Below are 20877 nucleotides of genomic sequence, written 5' to 3'. Positions count from 1 at the left end.
TACAACAACACATGCATTCTCTTTCATATATTCCAATTTCAAACGGTGTTGTCCCCTGCATCCTGTCATGACCAATCTGTGACAAATATACTTTATTATTACAGTGTTCAGTTCTAAGACCCTCGTTTTTTCCTAGATCAGTGGTTCTCAGCCTTTGGGTTCCCAGATGTTTTGGCCTCCAACTCCCAGAAATCCTAACAGCTGGTAAATTGGCTGGGATTTCTGGGAGTTGTAGGCCAAAACACCTGGGGACTCACAGGTTGAGAACCACTGTCTTAGATAAACACCTCTAAAGATGGAGTGACTTTTAGAATTGCAGGTGTATCTTGTGAAGATTTGTAAAGAGACACCATGATGTAATGGCTTGACTGGAAATGCATGTGTTGACAGCTGATTGGCTGAGCCAGTCAGGAGCCAGAATTCCGATTGGCTACTGTCTCTAGCTTGCTGCTGAGAAAAATGGTTTTAACTGCCACTTTCACCTCGGAAAGAGAAGAGAGCGCTGACTAGAAACGGTCAGGAAGGAAATGGCTGCCAACCCTCTGAAGCTTGATTATTTATAAGGAAATGAGGAATATTTAAAGCTTGTTTAAAGGGACTGTTTATTTTCTCTGTTCTCTATGTGAATTCAGAGAGACTGCTGTATATATTGTTGCCCTGTTTGACCTTTTGAACTGAAGTAAAGATACTGTTACTTGTTACACAAGCCTGAGTGGCTCTTTATTATACTGCAGGGTTTGTCTTGATTCAGCAACTGTGGTAAAGCTTCTATTTATTTATTTCTACATGCTCCAACATACCTTTTTTAATTATTTTATTTATGAGATTTTTCAATAAATACAGTGAAGGTGGGAGAACATTTTGGGTTATAGTACAGTGGGAAAAATAGGAAATGTGACTTGAAAAGGAAAACAGGAAAGAAAAAAAAAGAGATAGAGAAAAAAAGAGAAAGAGAAGAAAGAAATTTTAGAAAGAAAAAAAATGAATAAAAAGAGAATAGAGAATAGATTGAGTTCATAGACTTCCATCTTCATCTATATTGACTCTGGTCCTTATGGGGGTCTGTCCCAATGGTTCTGTTTTTTTTCTTTTGATTGATGCTTCACTATCATTGATTATGTTGTTATACTTGTATATATTTGTAATACTATCTCTCTTTGATTGTTCTGTGATTATGTTACTCTTAGATTCTTTTCTTTCATCAGAAAGTTTATTAGTGGTTGCTAGTCGGTATTTTTCTTTGGTAATCCTTGTTGTTTGACTAATAGGTATGTTAATCTGTCCATGTTCTTTATTTCCATTAGCTTTAGTATCCATTGATCTACATCCGGTATTATTTCTTGTCGCCAATTTCTTGCGTAGACGATTCTCGCCGCTGTCATCATGTAATTGAGTAGGAGTTCTTCATTTTCTTTTAAGATTTCTTCCGAGATCCCTAATAATAGGTGTCCTGGTCTCATTTGGTATTTTATGTTTAGGATTTTTTGAGTTGTCTCGTGAATTTCTTTCCAATATTTTTTTGCTTTCTCACAAGTCCACCACATGTGGAAGAAGGATCCTTCTTCTTTCTTGCATTTCCAACAGTTGGTCTGTTGAGATTTGTTTATGAGTCCTAGTTGTTTTGGGGTTATGTACCATCTATGGAACATTTTTATCCAATTTTCTTTTAAGTCATACGAATACATTTGTTTTAACTTTTTGTTCCAGATGTTCTCCCACTGATCCATATAAATAGTTTTCTTAACATTCATTGCCCATTTTGTCATACACTCTTTTACTATTGCTTTCTCCGTTTGCCATTCTAGAATTTTTTTGTAGATTTTTGACGTTAGTTTTTTCTCTGATTTCATAATTCTATCCCAGAATGTTTCTTTTGACATGAATCCTTCTTTCCTGTCGTTGTTGTAATATTCTTTTAGTTGAATGTATTGGAACCAAGAGAGGTTTATAAAGTTTTTCTTGATATCTTCTTGGGATTTCATCTCAAAGTTTCCGGCAGTCTGTTTTAGTATATCCTTATAGGTGGGCCATTTCCTCCAGCCTAGCAGTCTCCAACATACCTTAATGCATTTTTGTCGGTGATGGTGGTATTGAAATTACACTTTACAGGCGATGGTGTCTTACAATGGAAAAAATGCATTATTATTATTATTATTATTATTATTAGGAGACCCGCCGCGGGGGTATTGCTCCCAATGCTGATGGCACCTACCACACCTGGCTGAGTATTGAGGTCGACACCAAGGATCGGGACCTTTACCGGTGCCATGTGGAGCATGATAGCCTCCCAGAACCTCTGGATGCAGCGTGGGAGGAGGCCGGTGAGTAACTGGTGATGCCCTCAATCTCTCTTTAAATAATTCAGTCCACCTTTAAGGGGAGATAGCACCAGCATTGCCAAGGGTCAAGGATCCGGGGATTTGCCATTCGGATACATCTCGAAAGGACTGGTCTTCAGACAAAGCATGGAGATGCCCCTGGGGTTGCCCCTCAGAGTTAGTGTTGTGGTTCAGTCTGATGATGAAGGGGGATTTGGGTTTCTGCAGGCTAACCAAAGCAATGTTGATGTGCGAAATATTGAAGGCTCTGATGCTGACTCTGCCTCTGAATTGTCAGAGAGGCCACAAGCTGGCGAGGAAACAAGGATAAGGGTGACCTTTCACTAGATTCAGAACACCAACAAGCTCCAGGTGTTTCGGGCAGTGAGTCAGAGGAATCTTCCTTAGACAGAGATACAAGGTTGAGGTTGAAGGTTCATTGCCCCTTAAGGGTTCATTCCCTTAGAATAGCTGGTTAACGTGTGGGAACTCAAGGGCGGAGAAATGCCTTTCTGGCTTGTAAACATGGCTAAATACAGGAGAAACAGAAAGTGATTTCAGACGAAGCAACGTTGATCTTTGGAAGCACATCTCCTGCCTTGTTTAAGCTCATGGAAAAGGACTCTCATTTGTGTTCATGCCTGGAAACTGTGTTTTGCTTTTTACCCTGAACTTCATGGTGCCATGTTTTTCAGGACTAATTTCCTATATCTGAGACTTGGATTTATATTCTGCAAATTGCTTTTATTACTGGTTTATATTGTTTTTATTGAGTGTCATTGCATTTGGATGTTTGCTTTCTTTACTGCTTTTTATTCAGACTTTGCTATTTTTTATCAATAAACTGATTAAACCCAGCCTGCTGTGGTGGAGTGTGTGTTAAGAGCAAGGTGGACCAGCGCTGAGGTGCAATAGTTAGCCCCAAGTAGGGAGTGATTTGGGGTACATAGCTTACCTGTGTGTCCTGTTTCAGGTGTCCTATGGCCCCTCGTGGCCGGCATCTCAGGCGCCGTGGCTGTTGTCATCCTCCTTGGGGTCATCCTCGTCCTCTACCTCAGTAAGTAGACTCACAATTCCATTGAGAAATTCCCGCTTCTCCTATGTCTAGAAAACCACATAACCTGTGGATTTCAGGCTGCTTTAACTCCTGGGTTCCATATGGGTAGAAAAGCGAGTTGTCATATAAATAAACAAATAAATAAATAACAAGATTTTGTTAATTTTCAAAAAATACAAGTTAAATCCCCCCCCCCCCCCCCAATTTATATATATAGACAAGAAACTCCAGACAAGAAACAATCAGGGACAGCTAACACCTCCCAACAAAGGATTCCCCCAGCCAGGAATCAGCCAGGCTTTGAAGCTGCACTGCTTTTCAGTGCTAATTTATTTATTTATTTATTTACAGTATTTATATTCCGCCCTTCTTTCTCACCCCGAAGGGGACTCAGGGCAGATCACATTATATACATATAGGGCAAACATTCAATGCCCATATACACATAGAACTGAGACAGAGAGAGACAGACGCAGAGGCAATTTAACCTTCTCCTGAGGGGATGTTCGATTCTTGCCACAGGGGGGAGCAGCTGCTTCATCATCCACTGTGATGGCACTTCCTCATTCCAACGTCGTAATTTAATTTGCCTCCCCACTTTATAAGTGGTACCTTATTTCTTACTTGATAGTTGCAACTATCTTTCGGGTTGCTAGGTCAGCAACGAGCAGGGGCTATTTTTATTTTCTTTAATTGACGGGTGCTCACCCCGCCACAGGCTGGCCTTGAACTCATGACCTCATGGTCAGAGTGATTTATTGCAGCAGGCTGCTCACCAGCCTGCGCTACAGCCCCAATCAAGGTGATTAATTGTGATTAATTGTAACATTCACACTTGCCTCAAGCAAACGAGTTTTTTTCTCCCAACCTGGACATTCCATCCATATATATATATATATATATATCCCACTTGCCTAGTTTCCAGCAGATCTCACAACCTCTGGGGATGACTGCCATAGATGTGGGTGAAACATCAGGAGAGAATGCTTCTGGAACATGGCCAGGCAGCCTGGAAAAGTCACAGCAGCCTATTAAAATAATCAAATTGAAAATATTACATTCTGACCCCAGTATCATTGGGTATATGTAGTTTTATTTATCTGTATCTGACAAAATACGTCCTCTTTAAGCATTTTCTAGGTCCTCCAGGGAATTCTGTGGTATGTTTCTGCTAGAGCAGACATGGGCAAACTTGGGCCCCCCAGGTGTTTTGGACTCCAACTCCCACAATTCCTAACAGCCTACTGGCTGTTAGGAATTGTGTGAGTTGGAGTCCAAAACACCTGGAGGGCCCAAGTTTGCCCATATCTGCAACAAAGGTTGACCATAGAGTCATAGGACGGAGTTCAAGTGGGCTCAAACTGCATTGATGGCCCATTCATGATTGCGATTCAAAGCAGAGGTGGGGAAATATTTCAGGTCTGACTTTCTCCTTCTCATTGTAGAAAGACGGCACGAGGGATACAGAGCAACAGCATGTGAGTAAATATAATAAATACTAGCATATATGCTTGGCATTACCCATGCGTTGAGGCACCACTGCCTGTCTGCTTTTTTCCTTTCTCCATCTCTAAGGTGACCTACTTTCTCCCTTCTCCATCTCTGGGAAGTCCTGCTTTCTCCCTTCCCCCTGAGGGAGACCTACTTTCTCCTCCATCTCTAAGGTGACCTACTTTCTCCCTTCTCCATCTCTGGGAAGTCCTGCTTTCTCCCTTCCCCCTGAGGGAGACCTACTTTCTCCTCCATCTCTAAAGAGACCTACTTTCTTCATTCTCCATCTCTGGGAAGTCTTGCTTTCTCCCTTCTCCATCGCTAAGGAGACCTGCTTTCTCCATTCTCCATCTCTAAGGTGACCTACTTTCTCCCTTCTCCATCTCTGGGAAGTCCTGCTTTCTCCCTTCCCCCTGAGGGAGACCTACTTTCTCCTCCATCTCTAAAGAGACCTACTTTCTCCCTTCTCCATCTCTGGGAAGTCCTGCTTTCTCCCTTCCCCCTGAGGGAGACCTACTTTCTCCTCCATCTCTAAAGAGACCTACTTTCTTCATTCTCCATCTCTGGGAAGTCTTGCTTTCTCCCTTCTCCATCGCTAAGGAGACCTGCTTTCTCCATTCTCCATCTCTAAGGTGACCTACTTTCTCCCTTCTCCATCTCTGGGAAGTCCTGCTTTCTCCCTTCCCCCTGAGGGAGACCTACTTTCTCCTCCATCTCTAAAGAGACCTACTTTCTCCCTTCTCCATCTCTGGGAAGTCCTGCTTTCTCCCTTCCCCCTGAGGGAGACCTACTTTCTCCTCCATCTCTAAAGAGACCTACTTTCTTCATTCTCCATCTCTGGGAAGTCTTGCTTTCTCCCTTCTCCATCGCTAAGGAGACCTGCTTTCTCCATTCTCCATCTCTAAGGTGACCTACTTTCTCCCTTCTCCATCTCTGGGAAGTCCTGCTTTCTCCCTTCCCCCTGAGGGAGACCTACTTTCTCCTCCATCTCTAAAGAGACCTACTTTCTCCCTTCTCCATCTCTGGGAAGTCCTGCTTTCTCCCTTCCCCCTGAGGGAGACCTACTTTCTCCTCCATCTCTAAAGAGACCTACTTTCTTCATTCTCCATCTCTGGGAAGTCTTGCTTTCTCCCTTCTCCATCGCTAAGGAGACCTGCTTTCTCCATTCTCCATCTCTAAGGTGACCTACTTTCTCTCTTCTCCATCTCTGGGAAGTCCTGCTTTCTCCCTTCCCCCTGAGGGAGACCTACTTTCTCCTCCATCTCTAAAGAGACCTACTTTCTCCATTCATCATCTTTGGGAAGGCCCGCTTTCTCCCTTTTCCCTGAGGAGACCTACTTTCTCCCTTCTCCATCTCTGGGAAGGCCTAATTTCTCCTCTATATCAGAGAAGGTCTACTTTCTCCTTTCTCCAGCTCTAAGGCTTGCTTTCTCCCTTCTCCCTGAAAACAACTTTCTCCTTTTTCCAAGAATGCCTGCTTTCTCCCTTCACCATCTCTGAGAAGGCCTGCTTCCTCCCTTCTCCATCTCTGAAAAAGACCTCTTTTCCCCCTTCTCCATCTCTGGGAGGGCTTGCTTTCTCCCTTCTCCCTGAGGCCAACTTTCTCCCTTCTCCCATTGCCACACATCAGTTGTAATGGGAAAGCAGCCCTTTGTAAGATCCTGTTTATTATTGTTGTTGTTAGGTCCCATTGCCAAACAATGGGAGTTCTAATGGGAAAGCATTGGATAGACCACATCAGCTCTAGATTATTAAAAATGGTTTTCTGTGGGCAAGCAGTTGGTGACTACTGGATTATGAAGTTGTTGTTGTTGTTATTGTTATTACCTCCCATTGCCACACATCAGTTGTAATAGGAAAGCAGCCCTTTGTAAGATCCTGTTTGTTATTATTATTATTATTATTGACACAACGATGTTGTATGACACAGCAAACAAGATAGATATGCTGGATTTCGTTTCACAAAACCACAAGTCGAACACTTCCCAAGTGTCTAGGACTGTGAGATGTATTTTCGGATGATGCATGCAGATCCCAGCAGGGTGGCCTTTTGCAGTTGGCAGATCGTAATTTTGTCAATGTCTATTGTTTCCAAATGCCGGCTGAGATCTTTTGGCACGGCACCCAGTGTGCCCATCACCACCGGGACCACCTGCACTGGTTTCTGCCAGAGTCTTTGGAGTTCAATCTTGAGGTCCTGAAAGCGGCTGAGTTTGTCCTGTTGTTTTTCGTCAATGCGACTGTCACCTGGGATGGCGACATCAATGATCCAACCCTTTTTCTTTTCCACAACTGTGATGTCTGGTGTGTTGTGTTCCAGAACTTTGTCAGTCTGGATTCGGAAGTCCCACAGTATCTTTGCGTGCTCATTTTCCAATACTTTTGCAGGTTTGTGATCCCACCAGTTCTTTGCTGCTGGGAGGTGGTACTTGAGGCATAAGTTCCAATGAATCATTTGGGCCACATAGTTGTGCCTCTGTTTGTAGTCTGTCTGTGCAATTTTCTTACAGCAGCTGAGGATATGATCCATGGTTTTGTCGGTCTCCTTCTTCAGGGTCCCATTCGTGAGCCAGAGCCAGGTCTTCTCCATATCAGCTTTTCCTTCAATTTTGTCAAGGAACTTTCCATGCAATGTTTTGTTGTGCCAGCTGTCAGCTCTAGTTTGTAGTGCGGTTTTCTTGTACTGGTTTTTTTGTCTGCTGTGCTTTGAGGAGTTTCTGATTTTTGACTTCAATCAAAGCAGGTTCTTCACTTTGCTTTACATATTCTGCCAGGACATGTTCTTCTTCTTTGACTGCTTGTTTGACTTGTAAGAGTCCTCTGCCCCCTGATCTTCTAGGCAGATATAGCCGGTCAACATCACTGCGAGGGTGCAGTGAGTGATGAATGGTCATGAGTTTTCTTGTTTTTCTGTCCAAATTGTCCAGTTCCATCTGTGTCCAGTTTATAATGCCAGCAGTATATCTTATGACAGGTGTTTATGGCCCAGGTGTTTTTGGCCTTGATGGTGTTGCCTCCATTGAGCTTGCTTTTGAGAATTTTTCTGACCCTTTGTGTGTATTCTTTGCTGACCACAGTCTTCACATGTTCATGCTTGATGTTGTCCAGCTGTAATATGCCCAGATATTTATAGGCCTCTGGCTGGTGACACTTTATCGTTTGGCCATTGGGCATATTTATGCCCTCACTTTCAATGGTTTTTCCCTTCTTCAGTGCCACTGTCGAACATTTGTCCAAACCAAACTCCATGCTGATATCACTGCTAAAATTTCAGACAGTGTTGGTCAGAGACTGGATTTCAGTTTCCATTTTCCCATACAGCTTCAGGTCATCCATGTACATCAGATGTGAAATTTTGTGAGAATTTTTAGATGTTTGATAGCCGAGATTTGTTTTTTGTAAGATTGTTGACAGAGGGATCATGGCAATAACGAAAAGCAGAGGGGACAATGAATCTCCCTGGAAAATTATTATTATTATTATTTCCCATTGCCAAACACAAGAGTTCTAATGGGAAAGCATTGGATAGACCACATCAGCTCTAGATTATTAAATATGGTTTTCTGTGGGTGAGCAGATGGCAACTACTGGATGGCATATATTCTGTATCAGAAACTAGAAGCGATGCAGTTTTCTGAACCAGCTCCCCAAATAACCAAAGCGAATCTAAAGTTGACCAAAACTGATTCATAACCCTTTTGGTACTTATGTTGGAGAGTGGTCCCTGGCCAAAAAAAATGTTGGGAACCACTGGGCTGGACCTTTGACTGTTGTACATTCCTGTCTGTGTTTAGTGGTCGAGGCTCATAACACCCAGTTGGTTTCCAACTCTCCTGTCCCCTAACCATCCATCTCTTCCTTTCCACAGCCTCCTAGGCCTTGAAGTCCATGAGAAGAAGTGTTTGAACGGGTTCATCCACGGATCGTCCGTGTTCCTCTGCAGCTCCTTCCATCGGCATTTGAATCCCAGTCTGTTACTTACTACAATGTTACTCCATACTCTCCACGTTCCTAATTCTGGGCATTCCTTCCTTGTCTATGACTTGAAGAAGACCTTTCGGGATCAACAGAGAAACTGCTTTCTGGTGGATTTGGGGCCGAGACTGATTGTATTGAATCGGCACTTCCCGTCTCACCAATCCACAGATATTTGCAGTGAAAAATACAGCTTTTAAAGGGGATGTTTCTTTTTAATTTATGCTCAGGTGTGCCTACCTTTTGCAGCCTTTCTGAACATTACACGTCCCCCCCCCCTCTCCCTTTGACTATATTTATAAGTTTAATCTTATTTTGGGTTTTTGTATGTGCTCAATTTAAGTCTTCCTGCAAACTATGAGACTCTGTTACGGCTGCTTTTAAAGCAGGTTTTAACTGTTACGGAGTTTAATGTGCTTGATTAAACTTTTCTACGTTTTAAATCTGGAAATGTCCTCCGTCTTTAACATGGTGCCCCAGTACGAGAGCCTATAAGAAAGGACAAGAGGGAAGCCAGTAAAATACCGTGACCAGTTTGCCTGCATCAAATAGGCAGCGAGCCAGGAGCGAAAGCAGAGTAAGCTCAGGAGCAAACACTCAGTCAGCCCAAAGTGGAATTGCAAACACTCCCCACTTATTCCCCTTTGGGAGTGCCCAAACTTGTTGTTTTTTTTTGTCGTGTCAGGAGCGACTTGAGAAACTGCAAGTCGCTTCTGGCGTGAGAGAATTGGCCGTCTGCAAGGACGTTGCCCAGGAGACATTGCCCGGATGTTTTGATGTTTTTACCATCCTTGTGGGAGGCTTCTCTCAAGTCCCCGCATGGAGCTGGAGCTGACAGAGGGAGCTCACTCACTCTCCCCAGATTTGAATCGCCAACCTGTCTGCCAGCAGTCCTGCTGGCACAAGGGTTTAATCCATTGTGCCACCGGGGGGACTCCATGCCCAAACTTGCTGACCATTCATTATCCCATTGTCCACTTCACTTCCTTTCCCCCCAGTGACATCACAGAGGGCCACTTCACCTAGACACAGCCAATCAGCCTCACTTCCTTTCCCCAGTGACATCACAGAGGGCCACTTCACCTAGACACAGCCAATCAGCCTCACTTCCTTTCCCCAGTGACATCACAGAGGGCCACTTCACCTAGACACAGCCAATCAGCCTCACTTCCTTTCCCCAGTGACATCACAGAGGGCCACTTCACCTAGACACAGCCAATCAGCCTCACTTCCTTTCCCCAGTGACATCACAGAGGGCCACTTCACCTAGACACAGCCAATCAACTTCACTTCCTTTTCCCCAGTGACATCACAGAGGGCCACTTCACCTAGACACAGCCAATCCACCTCACTTCATTTCCCCGAGTGACATCACAGAGGCCACTTCACCTAGACACAGCCAATCAGCCTCACTTCCTTTCCCCAGTGACATCACAGAGGCCACTTCACCTAGACACAGCCAATCAGCCTCACTTCCTTTCCCCAGTGACATCACAGAGGCCACTTCACCCAGACACAGCCAATCAGCCTCACTTCCTTTCCCCAGTAACATCACAGAGGGCCACTTCACCTAGACACAGCCAATCAGCCTCACTTTCTTTCCCCAGTGACATCACAGAGGGCCACTTCACCCAGACACAGCCAATCAGCCTCACTTCCTTTCCCCAGTGACATCACAGAGGGCCACTTCACCTAGACACAGCCAATCAGCCTCACTTTCTTTCCCCAGTGACATCACAGAGGGCCACTTCACCCAGACACAGCCAATCAGCCTCACTTCCTTTCCCCAGTAACATCACAGAGGGCCACTTCACCTAGACACAGCCAATCAGCCTCACTTTCTTTCCCCAGTGACATCACAGAGGGCCACTTCACCCAGACACAGCCAATCAGCCTCACTTCCTTTCCCCAGTAACATCACAGAGGGCCACTTCACCTAGACACAGCCAATCAGCCTCACTTTCTTTCCCCAGTGACATCACAGAGGGCCACTTCACCCAGACACAGCCAATCAGCCTCACTTCCTTTCCCCAGTAACATCACAGAGGGCCACTTCACCTAGACACAGCCAATCAGCCTCACTTTCTTTCCCCAGTGACATCACAGAGGGCCACTTCACCCAGACACAGCCAATCAGCCTCACTTCCTTTCCCCAGTAACATCACAGAGGGCCACTTCACCTAGACACAGCCAATCAGCCTCACTTTCTTTCCCCAGTGACATCACAGAGGGCCACTTCACCCAGACACAGCCAATCAGCCTCACTTCCTTTCCCCAGTAACATCACAGAGGGCCACTTCACCTAGACACAGCCAATCAGCCTCACTTTCTTTCCCCAGTGACATCACAGAGGGCCACTTCACCCAGACACAGCCAATCAGCCTCACTTCCTTTCCCCAGTAACATCACAGAGGGCCACTTCACCTAGACACAGCCAATCAGCCTCACTTTCTTTCCCCAGTGACATCACAGAGGGCCACTTCACCCAGACACAGCCAATCAGCCTCACTTCCTTTCCCCAGTAACATCACAGAGGGCCACTTCACCTAGACACAGCCAATCAGCCTCACTTTCTTTCCCCACTGACATCACAGAGGGCCACTTCACCCAGACACAGCCAATCAGCCTCACTTCCTTTCCCCAGTAACATCACAGAGGGCCACTTCACCTAGACACAGCCAATCAGCCTCACTTTCTTTCCCCAGTGACATCACAGAGGGCCACTTCACCCAGACACAGCCAATCAGCCTCACTTCCTTTCCCCAGTAACATCACAGAGGGCCACTTCACCTAGACACAGCCAATCAGCCTCACTTTCTTTCCCCAGTGACATCACAGAGGGCCTCTTTACCTAGACACAGCCAATCCACCTCACTTCATTTTTCCCCCAGTGTCATCACAGAAGACCACTTCACCCAGACACAGAAAACCCACTTTATTTCCTTTCCCCCACTGACATCACAGAGGGCCACTTCACCCAGACACAGCCGATCCACTTTACTTCATTTCCCCCCAGTAACATCACAGAGGGCCACTTCACCCAGACAGAGCCAACCCACTTCACTCCACAGAGGGCCACTTCACCTAGACACAATCAATCCACTTCCTTTCTTTCCCACTGACATCACAGAAGGCCACTTCACCTAGACACAGCCAATCCACTTTCTTCCTTTCCTCTCCGTCTGCTCTAAGCCCAAAAGGAATCATTTTTTTAAAAAAAAATTAAAACCCCTCCATTATTTTAAGTTGGAAAACAAAAGATAATGTGTGTCTGCTGTGAGTTGTCCAGACCCATCAAACCATGGAGGAGCCTTTGCAGTACAAACCAACCAGCATAGCAAATACATATGCTAATCAGTCTATACAGATGACAACAGCAAGCGTTAAGTTTTAGTTCTTCTCCTCCTCTTCAGGGTACAACATGGCTAAAATGCACATGTAAGAAATAAGACCAATAAAACACATATATTAGAAGACGGAATAAATGTCCATACCTTCGTTTGCAGCCATCATCACTCTGACAATAAAGACTTACATAAAGACTACATTAAAGTATTTCCTTAATACTTTCGGTAAACATTAATAAAACGCGAGTTTAAATTCATCGTTTATAACCGACTGGGGCCCCTTCTATAATGTCATATAAAATCCAGATTATCTGCTTTGAACTGGATTAAATGGCAGTGTAGACGGTGTAGACGCACATAATCCAGTTCAAAGCAGGTAATATAGATCATTTGATGTGATCATCTGGATTATATGGTAGTGTGGACGGACCCTAAGAGTCTCTCTATTGGGAGCTAGCCCAGGCCTGGGCCAACTTCGGCCCTCCAGGAGTTTTGGACTTCAACTCCCACAATTCCTAACAGGCCAGCAACCGAAGGAGAGCTGAAGTTGGTCCATGCCTGGTCTAACAACTGGAACCACTGCCTTGTATAATAATAATAATAATAATTGTAATCAGCTGATGACCCAAAGTGCAGACTGTGCAAGGAAACCGATGAAACCATTGATCATATCCTCAGCTGCTGTAAGAAAATTGCACAGACAGACTACAAACAGAGGCACAACTATGTGGCCCAAATGATTCATTGGAACCTATGCCTCAAGTATCACCTCCCTGCAGTTAAGAACTGGTGGGATCACAAACCTGCAAAGGTTGTGGAAAATGAACACGCAAAGATACTGTGGGACTTCCGAATCCAGACTGACAAAGTTCTGGAACACAACACACCAGACATCACAGTTGTGGAAAAGAACAAAGTTTGGATCATTGATGTTGCCATCCCAGGTGACAGTCGCATAGATGAAAAACAACAGGAAAAACTCAGCCGCTCTCAGGACCTCAAGATTGAACTTCAAAGACTCTGGCAGAAACCAGTGCAGGTGGTCCCAGTGGTGATGGGCACACTGGGTGCCATGCCAAAAGATCTCAGCCGGCATTTGGAAACAATAGACATTGACAAAATTACGATCTGCCAACTGCAAAAGGCCACCTTACTGGGATCTGCACGCATCATCCGAAAATACATCACACAGTCCTAGACACTTGGGAAGTGTTCGACTTGTGATTTTGTGATATGAAATCCAGCATATCTATCTTGTTTGCTGTGCCATACAACGTCGTTGTGTCAATAATAATTATAATTATTATTGTATCAGGAGCGCTTCTGGTGTGGTATCAAGAACTTCCTGTGAGAGAAAGCTGTTCAGCAGTGGAACTCTCTGCCTCAGAGTGTGGTGGAGGCTCCTTCTTTGGAGGCTTTGAAGCAGAGGCTGGATGGCCATCTGTCAGGGGTGCTTTGAATGAGATTTTCCTGCTTCTTGCAGGGGGTTGGACTGGATGGCCCGTGAGGTCTCTTCCAATTCTACGATCCTATGAGAGAATTGGCTGTCTGCAAGGACGTTGCCCAGGGGACATTGCCCAGATGTTTTTGGTGTTTTGGCCATCCTTGTGGGAGGCTTCTCTCATGTCCCTGCGTGGAGCTGGAGCTGATAGAGGGAGCTCATCCGCGCTCTCCCCAGATTGGATTAGAACCAGCAACCTTCAAGTCAGCAGTCCTGGCTCTTCTTTGAAAGGCCACGCTTTTCTCAATGGTCACGATCTCTCTCCTAAGGGCGTTCTCCCCAAAGGCTATGAATCCCATTTCCCACAACCACGCTGCGTGGGAGTAGAATTCAGTTTCGCTTTCGCTTTGCAATGCCCGATGTCGCAACGGTGAGATCTTTTTTTTCCTATTGGTGGAATTTATTCCCTCCCGACCAATCGGGTTCGTGGGACTGGGAGGGCGTTGCGGGGCAGACTCTCCGGGTCCAGCCATGGGCGCCTTTCGGGGGCTGTTTTTCTTCTTCCTCTTCTTCCCGGGGACCCTTGCAGGTGAGCCAGACGCACAGAAAGCGGGGAGGATTTGCACCCAGACCCAGGGCTGGAAAGGGGGGCTCAGGGCGCAGGGGACCCCTCTTTGCTTCCTGGCTCTGCCTCTGTGTGTCTCTCCCTCCCTTCTTTGTCTCCAGGCCACCTCTTGAAGGTTGGCTGCCCGAGGCACCATGCGAAATTTATTTATTCCATTTATTTATTTGCGACATTTATATCCCGCCCTCTCTCACCCCCAAGGAGACTCAGGGCGGCTTATCTATCTATCTATATATATAAAAGAGTGATGGCATCACGGCAGCGGACAAAACAACAAAAGTAAACACCCCACAACCTCGAAAATTGACATCACAACCCCTCATCCATGCCTCTAGGTTGATACAGCAAAAAGAAAAGAAAAATAAATTCCTAATTAGAGGGAGAGGAATAATTGTTTTTATCCAATTGCTGCCAGTTAGAAGGCTAAGCTCCACTCACTTGGTCTCCTAGCAACCCACTCAGCCTTACCTTAACTACCACCAATTCCTCAATACTTTATTTCCCATACCACCATACTTCTTTTATATATATAAAAGAGTAATGGCATCACGGCAGCGGACAAAACAACAAAAGTAAACACCCCACAACCTCGAAAATTGACATCACAACCCCTCATCCATGCCTCTAGGTTGATACAACAAAAAGAAAAGAAAAATAAATTCCTAATTAGAGGGAGAGGAATAATTGTTTGTATCCAATTGCTGCCAGTTAGAAGGCTAAGCTCCACTCACTTGGTCTCCTAGCAACCCACTCAGCCTTACCTTAACTACCACCAATTCCTCAATACTTTATTTCCCATACCACCATACTTCTTTTATATATATAAAAGAGTGATGGCATCACGGCAGCGGACAAAACAACAAAAGTAAACACCCCACAACCTCGAAAATTGACATCACAACCCCTCATCCATGCCTCTAGGTTGATACAACAAAAAGAAAAGAAAAATAAATTCCTAATTAGAGGGAGAGGAATAATTGTTTTTATCCAATTGCTGCCAGTTAGAAGGCTAAGCTCCGCCCACTTGGTCTCCTAGCAACCCACTCAGCCCAGTGTTAATAAAATAATGATAAAAAAATAAATACAAATAATACAATAAAAAATTATAAAAAACACTAAAATAATTAATACAATAAAATACTATAACAAAATGACTAAAAATAATACAACAAAATAATAAAATATAATAAATAAAAAAAGATAGGTGACAATAAAATTAATTTAAAAAAATACAAATAACGTCAAATAAAAATTCCACCACAAGTTTTAACCGATACCACCACCACTTTGCCACAGCAACGCGTGGCCGGGCACAGCTAGTCTATATATATAAAAGAGTGATGGCATCAGGGCAGCGGACAAAACAACAAAACTACAGGCCCCCCAACCTCGAAATTTGACAACACAACCCATCATCCACGCCTCCAGTAAGATACAACAACAAAAAAATAAAAATAAAGTCCTAATTAGAGGGAGAGAAATAATCGTTTTTATCCAATTGCTGCCATTTAGAAGGCTAAGCTCTGCCCATTTGGTCTCCTAGTGTTGTCGACCGCGTTTTAGGGGATCGGGGCCCTTGAGGAGAGACCCGATCCGGTCCTGAGAGACGGACCTTGGCGGAGCCAAAAGGAGAATTACGAGCCGCAATACAACCTGAAGCCGAAATGAAGAAGGTCCGCCAAAGTTGAAGGAAAATCCGCCAAGGAGTCTTTATTGAGCAATTTAGCTGAAGAGGACTCTGGTAGCGATCATTCGACTTACCAGCAGCCCCATACAATCAAAATAAAGCCATACTTATACAAAATTTCAGTCTGACAGCCCTTTGAATTTCCCGCCCTGCTTCCCCGCCTATCTGGTCGTTGATAGGCTAGACCAGGGGTCCCCAAACTAAGGCCCGGGGGCCAGATGTGGCCCTCTGAGGTCATTTACCTGGCCCCCGCCCTCAGTTTTATAATATAATATATTGTATATACATATAATATTGATAATAATAATGTAATACAATATAACACTAATAATAATACCATATTACAATATTAATTATATGTTCTATATTACATATAATATTACTAATAATATTACAGTATAGTGATATAGTTCAATATAGTAATATATAATGCTAATATTGTGCTATGCTAATAATATAATATATTGTATGCACATATAATTTGTAAGCCACTCTGAGTCCCCTTTGGGGTCAGAAGGGTGGGATACAAATGTAGTAAATAAATGCATTAAAAAAATAAATAATAAATACGTAAATTTTAGACTTGGGCTCGCCCGAAGTCTGAAATAACTTGAAGGCACATAACAACAACAACAATCCTAATTAACTTGACTATCTCATTGGCCAGAAGCAGGCCCACACTTCCCATTGAAATCCTGATCAATGTATGTTGGTTAAAATTGTTTTTATTTTTAAATATTGCATTGTTCTTTCATTGTTCTTGTTGTTGTTGTTGCACTACAAATAAGACATGTGCAGTGCGCATTGGAATTTGTTTGTATTTTTTTTTCAAATGATAATCCGGCCCCTCAACAGTCTGAAGGATTGTGGACCGGCCCTCGGCTTAAAAAGTTTGAGGACCCCTGGGCTAGAAGGTTGAACGAGGCGGGCTTTCGTTTCCCGCCTCGCTCCGTTGGCCCAATAGGAAGCTGCCTTACGTCTCTACTCGGGCCAATCAGGAGAGAGAAGGCGGGAGTTATCGAAACAATGAGGTGACGGGACAGGAACTAGCGGATTAAGTCCTGCTAGACCGATTTCTAAAGGGTGCTTAATTTATTAATGGCAGCAATCAAGGGTGTCCGGGTTTCTGTCACGTATACAGATTTTAGATATGCCTTGGGGTGTCAGAGATGGAAGCAAAGATGGGTGGTGATGAGCCATATTGACAGGCTCTGCAGGGCGCCTTCCTGAGGTGTCCTGGTTTTTCCTTTGGGTGAGATATGACAATGTTTGCTTTGGGGCGAATCACCTTTAGGTCAGCAAACTCCGAATTCGGCGACTCAAGCCCTATATTGTCCATGCAATTTGAATTTGATCGGATTTAGCGGTGGCAGATTATCCTTTTGTTTTTGGGAAAGGAAGCCTGGGTCATAGTAAATGGGATAAGTTCTGGGGTTCAGGTTGAGTTCAAAATATTTCCTATTTGATTTCATGATTTGACAATTATATTGCTGTGCTGTGGCGTATTGTATAGTATTTATACGTTGTCCATGTGTTGTGAATGCTTGGATTGTGTCCTGCTGCATCGTAGAAAGGGTTGGGTTGGATGGCCCTTAGGGGTCTCTCCAAACTCTTGGATTCTATGCTTCTATCATAATTATTATTATTATTATTATCATCATCATCATCATCATCATTATTATGTAGAGGCTGGATGGCTATCTGTCAGGAGTGTTTGGATTGTGTCCTCCCGCATGGTGGAAGGAAGTTGATCCTTAGGGGTATCTGCTAACCTTAGGATTGTATGATATTCCTCCTCCTCCTCCTCCTCCTCCTCCTCCTCTTCTTATTCTTCTTATTATTATTGAGAGGCTGGCTGGCCATCTGTTGGGAGTGCTTGCATTGTATCATCCAATGGCAGAGTTGGGTTGGACTGGATGGTCTTTAGGGGTTTCTCCTAACTGTCTGATTCTATGATTTGATTTGTATTATTACTGTGCAGATCTTGGATGGCCATCTGTCAGGAGTGCTTGGTTTGTGTCGTCCTGCATGGTAGAAGGAAGTTGAACTGGATGATCCTTAGGGGTGTCTCCTAACCTTAGGATTGTATAATATTCTTCTTCTTCATCTTATTATTATTATTATTATTACAGTAGAGTCCAACCCTCCAGGAAGGACTGAAGCCATTGTAGAACAGTGCCCCCGGGCCCCATCCCAGAGAGACGGCCCAGAAGGATACCGTGGTTGATGGTATGGAAAGCCTCTGAGAGGTCTAGGAGGACTAACAGGGACATACTTCCCCTGTCTAGCTCTCTTTGTAGCTCATCCACCAAGGTGACCAATGCCATCCCTGTCCCATAGCCAGGCCTGAAACCTGACTGAGATGGATCCAGATAATTGGTTTCATCCAAGAACCCTTGTAGCTGTGGGGCCACCACCTTCTCAAGAACCCTTGTAGCTGTGGAGCCACCACCTTCTCAAGAACCCTTGTAGCTGTGGAGCCACCACCTTCTCAAGAACCCTTGTAGCTGTGGGGCCACCACCTTCTCAAGAACCCCTGTAGCTGTGGGGCCACCACCTTCTCAAGAACCCTTGTAGCTGTGGAGCCACCACCTTCTCAAGAACTCTTGTAGCTGTGGAGCCACCACCTTCTCAAGAACCCTTGTAGCTGTGGGGCCACCACCTTCTCAAGAGCCCTTGTAGCTGTGGAGCCACCACCTTCTCAAGAACCCTTGTAGCTGTGGAGCCACCACCTTCTCAAGAACCCTTGTAGCTGTGGGGCCACCACCTTCTCAAGAACCCTTGTAGCTGTGGGGCCACCACCTTCTCAAGAACCCTTGTAGCTGTGGGGCCACCACCTTCTCAAGAACCCTTGTAGCTGTGGAGCCACCACCTTCTCAAGAACCCTTGTAGCTGTGGGGCCACCACCTTCTCAAGAACCCTTGTAGCTGTGGAGCCACCACCTTCTCAAGAACCCTTGTAGCTGTGGGGCCACCACCTTCTCAAGAGCCCTTGTAGCTGTGGGGCCACCACCTTCTCAAGAACCCTTGTAGCTGTGGAGCCACCACCTTCTCAAGAACCCTTGTAGCTGTGGAGCCACCACCTTCTCAAGAACCCTTGTAGCTGTGGAGCCACCACCTTCTCAAGAACCCTTGTAGCTGTGGGGCCACCACCTTCTCAAGAACCCTTGTAGCTGTGGGGCCACCACCTTCTCAAGAACCCTTGTAGCTGTGGGGCCACCACCTTCTCAAGAACCCTTGTAGCTGTGGGGCCACCACCTTCTCAAGAACCCTTGGAGCTGTGGGGCCACCACCTTCTCAAGAATTCTTGTAGCTGCGGGGCCACCACCTTCTCAAGAATCCTTGTAGCTGTGGGGCCACCACCTTCTCAAGAACCCTTGTAGCTGTGGGGCCACCACTTTCTCAAGAACCCTTGTAGCTGTGGGGCCACCACTTTCTCAAGAACCCTTGTAGCTGTGGGGCCACCACCTTCTCAAGAACCCTTGTAGCTGTGGGGCCACCACCTTCTCAAGAACCCTTGTAGCTGTGGGGCCACCACCTTCTCAAGAACCCTTGTAGCTGTGGGGCCACCACCTTCTCAAGACCCCTTGTAGCTGTGGGGCCACCACCTTCTCAAGAACCCTTGTAGCTGTGGGGCCACCACCTTCTCAAGAACCCTTGTAGCTGTGGAGCCACCACCTTCTCAAGAGCCCTTGTAGCTGTGGGGCCACCACCTTCTCAAGAACCCTTGTAGCTGTGGAGCCACCACCTTCTCAAGAACCCTTGTAGCTGTGGGACCACCACCTTCTCAAGAACCCTTGTAGCTGTGGGGCCACCACCTTCTCAAGACCCCTTGTAGCTGTGGGGCCACCACCTTCTCAAGAACCCTTGTAGCTGTGGGGCCACCACCTTCTCAAGAACCCTTGTAGCTGTGGAGCCACCACCTTCTCAAGAGCCCTTGTAGCTGTGGGGCCACCACCTTCTCAAGAACCCTTGTAACTGTGGGGCCACCACCTTCTCAAGAACCCTTGTAGCTGTGGGGCCACCACCTTCTCAAGAACCCTTGTAGCTGTGGAGCCACCACCTTCTCAAGAACCCTTGTAGCTGTGGGACCACCACCTTCTCAAGAACCCTTGTAGCTGTGGGGCTACCACTTTCTCAAGAATCCTTGTAGCTGTGGGGCCACCACCTTCTCAAGAACTCTTGTAGCTGCGGGGCCACCACCTTCTCAAGAATCCTTGTAGCTGTGCGGCCACCACCTTCTCAAGAACCCTTGGAGCTGTGGGGCCACCACCTTCTCAAGAACCCTTGTAGCTGTGCGGCCACCACTTTCTCAAGAATCCTTGTAGCTGTGGGGCCACCACCTTCTCAAGAACCCTTGTCGCTGTGGGGCCACTACCTTCTCAAGAACCCTTGTCGCTGTGGGGCCACCACCTTCTCAAGAACCCTTGTCGCTGGGGGCCACCACCTTCTCAAGACCACTTGTAGCTGTGGGGCCACCACCTTCTCAAGAACCCTTGTAGCTGTGGAGCCATCACCTTCTCAAGAACCCTTGTAGCTGTGGAGCCACCACCTTCTCAAGAACCCTTGTAGCTGTGGGGCCACCACCTTCTCAAGACCCCTTGTAGCTGTGGGGCCACCACCTTCTCAAGAGCCCTTGTAGCTGTGGGGCCACCACCTTCTCAAGAACCCTTGTAGCTGTGGAGCCACCACCTTCTCAAGAACCCTTGTAGCTGTGGGGCCACCACCTTCTCAAGAACCCTTGTAGCTGTGGGGCCACCACCTTCTCAAGAACCCTTGTAGCTGTGGGGCCACCACCTTCTCAAAAACCCTTGGAGCTGTGGGGCCACCACCTTCTCAAGAACCCTTGGAGCTGTGGGGCCACCACTTTCTCAAGAACCCTTGGAGCTGTGGGGCCACCACCTTCTCAAGAACCCATGGAGCTGTGGGGCCACCAC

At 45.8% G+C, this 20877-nt stretch overlaps 1 protein-coding gene across 1 annotated transcript in view; it reads left to right on the top strand.

Annotated features, from left to right (window-relative positions):
- Window positions 1-20877, top strand: part of LOC100553015 (uncharacterized) — a 55069-nt gene that overhangs the window by 14956 nt on the left and 19236 nt on the right. The window contains exons 5-8 of the mRNA XM_003227749.4: window positions 2168-2321; window positions 3292-3375; window positions 4821-4853; window positions 14024-14218. Coding sequence (XP_003227797.2) covers window positions 2168-2321; window positions 3292-3375; window positions 4821-4853; window positions 14024-14218 — 466 coding nt within the window. The remainder of the gene's footprint in view (window positions 1-2167; window positions 2322-3291; window positions 3376-4820; window positions 4854-14023; window positions 14219-20877) is intronic.

This window comes from Anolis carolinensis, chromosome 2, assembly GCF_035594765.1.
Source record: "Anolis carolinensis isolate JA03-04 chromosome 2, rAnoCar3.1.pri, whole genome shotgun sequence".
Classification (NCBI taxonomy): Eukaryota; Metazoa; Chordata; class Lepidosauria; order Squamata; family Dactyloidae; genus Anolis; species Anolis carolinensis.
Note: the sequence above shows the minus strand (reverse complement) of the source record. Positions and strands in the feature narration are given on the sequence as shown.